General features: G+C 55.8%; 1 protein-coding gene across 1 annotated transcript in view; it reads right to left on the bottom strand.

Moving 5' to 3' along the window:
- The window catches only part of LOC104500761 (hydrocephalus-inducing protein homolog), a gene marked incomplete at both ends in the record, with an annotated part of 35,510 nt that overhangs the window by 22,873 nt on the left and 9,243 nt on the right, over nucleotides 1-3,394 (bottom strand). The window contains 4 exons of the mRNA XM_010144469.1: nucleotides 473-675; nucleotides 1,756-1,929; nucleotides 2,573-2,743; nucleotides 2,853-3,053. Coding sequence (XP_010142771.1) covers nucleotides 473-675; nucleotides 1,756-1,929; nucleotides 2,573-2,743; nucleotides 2,853-3,053 — 749 coding nt within the window. The remainder of the gene's footprint in view (nucleotides 1-472; nucleotides 676-1,755; nucleotides 1,930-2,572; nucleotides 2,744-2,852; nucleotides 3,054-3,394) is intronic.

The following is a 3,394-nucleotide window of genomic DNA, read 5'->3' as shown; positions in this document are numbered from 1 at the left end:
CGCGGGAACCGTCTCCTCCTCCCCTGTCAGTAACCGGCGTTACTGACACCCGTTAGCAGAAACCGCTGCTCTCAAGCTTCGGAGCTCTGGAGAACGGGCACGGGACGAGAAGAAACGGGCTTCAGCTGCGCCAGGGAGGTTGATGTTGTCCCTGCGGGACAATTTCTGTCCCGCTGGGGTTGTGCAGGCATGTCCCAGGCTGCCCAGGGCAGTGGTGGAGCCCCCATCCCTGGAGGGGTTTCCCAGCCGTGAGGTGCTGCTGAGGGACAGGGGGCAGGGGGAACCTGGCAGTGCTGGGGAACAGGGAGACTCGATGATCTTAAAGGTCTTATCCAACGTAAATGATTCTGTGATTCTGTATGTCCCCAACCCCAGGCTCTGGTGACATGGAACCTCCACTGTAAGCAGCCCCTTCCCTTCTCAGAGGCAAGAGAAAGGTCCCAGGCATCAACCAGTGCAGATCACACTTCACCTGGGAACCTGTCGAGTCCATTAGATGCTGTTTCTGGGATTGGGATGTGTGGCCATCTGTATTCCTCTTGCCCACTGCCGTGCTCGCCCGGCGTCGGGAGCTGACAGACCGCACACTGACCCCGGAGCTCAACTGGCTTGTGTCTGAGCTGCGCCTGGCCTCGGCACTGAGCTGCAGGCTGAGGGAGCCCTCTGCGTTCGGACCTGCGGAGGGGACAGATGGCTCAGCAGGGCTGATGACAGGCCACCCCAATGGGCACAGCCCTGTGTCCTGGTAGGGACACAGCACGCACTGCTCTCCAGAAGCAGCTCCTTCCCTGCTTCTTTTATGAGTGTGACAAAACACACCGGCTGATACTGGAGTCTAAAGGCAGAGTTTTCCATGCCCAGCTCTGTGCCCCTCCTAACAAAGGGGCACCGGGTGACGCTGTCTGCACAGTAGCTCCCTTACGGAGCAAGCCAAGGATCCCTCCTCCAGGCCCACCATTTCCAGACCTTGCTCCCAGCCCGCATTCTCAACGGAGACTGTAACGCACAACCCTGCCCCAGCAACATCTGCACTGCAGCTAAATCCTCTGTGGGGGATAACCCTCCTTGGGCTGCAGACCCTTCTTTCTTCCACCAGCAACCAACCCAACCACGTTCACAGCGGAGCAATGCAAGGTCTGGCCTCACCCTGCAGAGCTTGGGGCACCAGCTGCCCGATAAAGCTTCCTGAAAGTCTCCAGTCTCACATGGAGAATGACACAACACACATGAGCTGCGTGACCTGACAGCGTGTACAGGAAAAATCAGGAGAAAAGAGCTCATCTGCAGCATGTCTCGCAGCTGAAAGAACTCCTCCGGGAAGTTATTCTTCCCTTCCTTTCACGTCTGTGAAACCACACTCCAAGTCAGTCGTCTAGTGCTTAATGAGCCACTTCAGAGGGCTCCTGCCTTGCTGAAGTGGGCAGCGGTTCCGCCTGATGGCCAGGAGGAGCAAGCTGGATTCAGCTTTGGGGAAACCTAAGAAACTCTGAGAAAGATCCAGGAGTGCTTCACCGCTCTGAGAAACTGCAACATATGCCCAGAGGCAGTAAAAGTGCTCCTGACTGAGCCCTTAAAATAAAGATTTTTTTTTTTTTAATAACCAGAGATGCTTTATGAAATGGTTTTGCATTTCTACATGCTGCACCCACGCTCCCCAGGAGACCCAAAGGCTGTCAAACTTCTCTGCAGCAAGGAGAAGCAGATGCTCATGGTGGGTTCCCGAAGTGCTGCTCTGGGTCCAGTGTCCCTCCTTACCGGCATCCTCCGTCTCCTTCTGGCTCTGCTCGATGGCAGCCCTGATGCACAGCTCCCGGGCACGCAGCCCTGCCCAGCTGCTCCTGTCCAAGATGGCTTCTGTCACCACAGTGTCCATGGACAAGCAGGCAGCACCGTAGTATTTGGACAGGGCGACTGCTGCCGCTGTCTTGCCTGGAGAGAGAGGAAGACTGCTTGGTGACACTTGCACGCGAGGACTTCTCAGGGACAGGCTCTGAAGAGCCCCTAAACAGGATTTCAAAGTCTCGAGGACAGTCGCAAAGCAAGTGCTCCTTTAGGAAAAACCATGAGGGAGGCAGCTTGACCATGGTCAGAAGTGTTGTCCTCTAGAGCCAGGTGGATCACCTCCACCTCACGTTCAGCTGAGGACGTCATCCCTTGTGGTGACCTCAATCCTGAGCCCAGGATGCTGTTTCAAGCCCTGTCCCACCATCAGACAGACCATTTGGTTGCCTGTGCTGGTTGACGTTGCCTCAGGCAATGTCTGGGCACAGTTTGGGGGTCACTATGGGCTAGGGACTGCTCTCGCGAGGCAACACGGACACTAGGCAATGCGGTCCCACGAAGCAACAGGGACACAGCCACCCTGTTTGGAGGAATGATGGCCTAGCTGTACGGTCTCAGGACGAGCCACACCACCTGCACCAGCTAAGAGAAGGCCTGGACCATTTCATGTAGCAGCAGAGCTGTGGCTTACCTCGCTTCACCTCAACTGCTCAGCCAAGCACCGTGGTCCACCAGGATATGTCTCCCCTCTTCACCCCCTCCTTGCAGCCAGGAGTCACAGCTCACCTACCCGTCAGGGGTGCCCCGTGGACGATGACGACGATCCCTCTGCGGTTTTGGGCTGCGCGTCCTTCTGCTGAGACATCGATGCCAAGATGGCGGGCGATGGCCCTGTAGACAGGGCTGTTGTCCAGCTCTCCCACGACCTCCTTGCTGCTGGTGGCGCTTTGCCGATGCTCTGCTGTGCAGAAATGGGTAAAAAAAGTCAGCCTGAAGTGATGGAGGTGACACCAAAATCCTCCACTGAGGCCATTTTACCACAACGGACATGAAATAGGTGAAGAGCTCACGGTTAGTATCTGTCCCGTGTCTCTTCTCAACACCTTCCTCCTCCTCTTCTCCATGTTCAGATTTAGAATCCACCTTCGAGGAGCGGCTTTCCTCAAAAACGGAGGGGGGAACGACTGAGCTATGGGATGAGACGGTGTGAACGAGCCCAGCAGAGAGTTTTCCTCCATCATCTGACACAGACTGGACACCTTCCAAGTTTGCTGAGGAGGAAGGAAACAGGGAGGGAAGAGGAGGGTGAACACAGCTGGGCAATCTGCTCTTTGCCATTCGCCACTTTGCACGGACATGTGTAAATCTGGAAAATTTCCCAAGGAGCAAGACTGTCCAGGGTGTCTCTGCCCTCGGTGGAATTTTGATCTTGTGCTTTTGCTGCTGGGAAGGAGCAAATACAAAATAGCTGGTGATATGAGACCGGGTCCTACTGGATGAAGAACTCATCCAGTCCTGCTCTTTGTGGTTGAGGAACACAAGGGACATGCTCGTTACTTCCCCAGTCCAGGCTAGGCAGGTCGGAGCTTGCTCTGGCTGTGCTCAGGGCTGG

The sequence above is a fragment of the Buceros rhinoceros genome, unplaced genomic scaffold (genome assembly GCF_000710305.1).
Source record: "Buceros rhinoceros silvestris isolate BGI_N320 unplaced genomic scaffold, ASM71030v1 scaffold7831, whole genome shotgun sequence".
Taxonomy (NCBI): Eukaryota; Metazoa; Chordata; class Aves; order Bucerotiformes; family Bucerotidae; genus Buceros; species Buceros rhinoceros.
The sequence above is the reverse complement of the archived record's forward strand: the minus strand, read 5'-3'. Positions and strand labels throughout refer to the sequence as shown.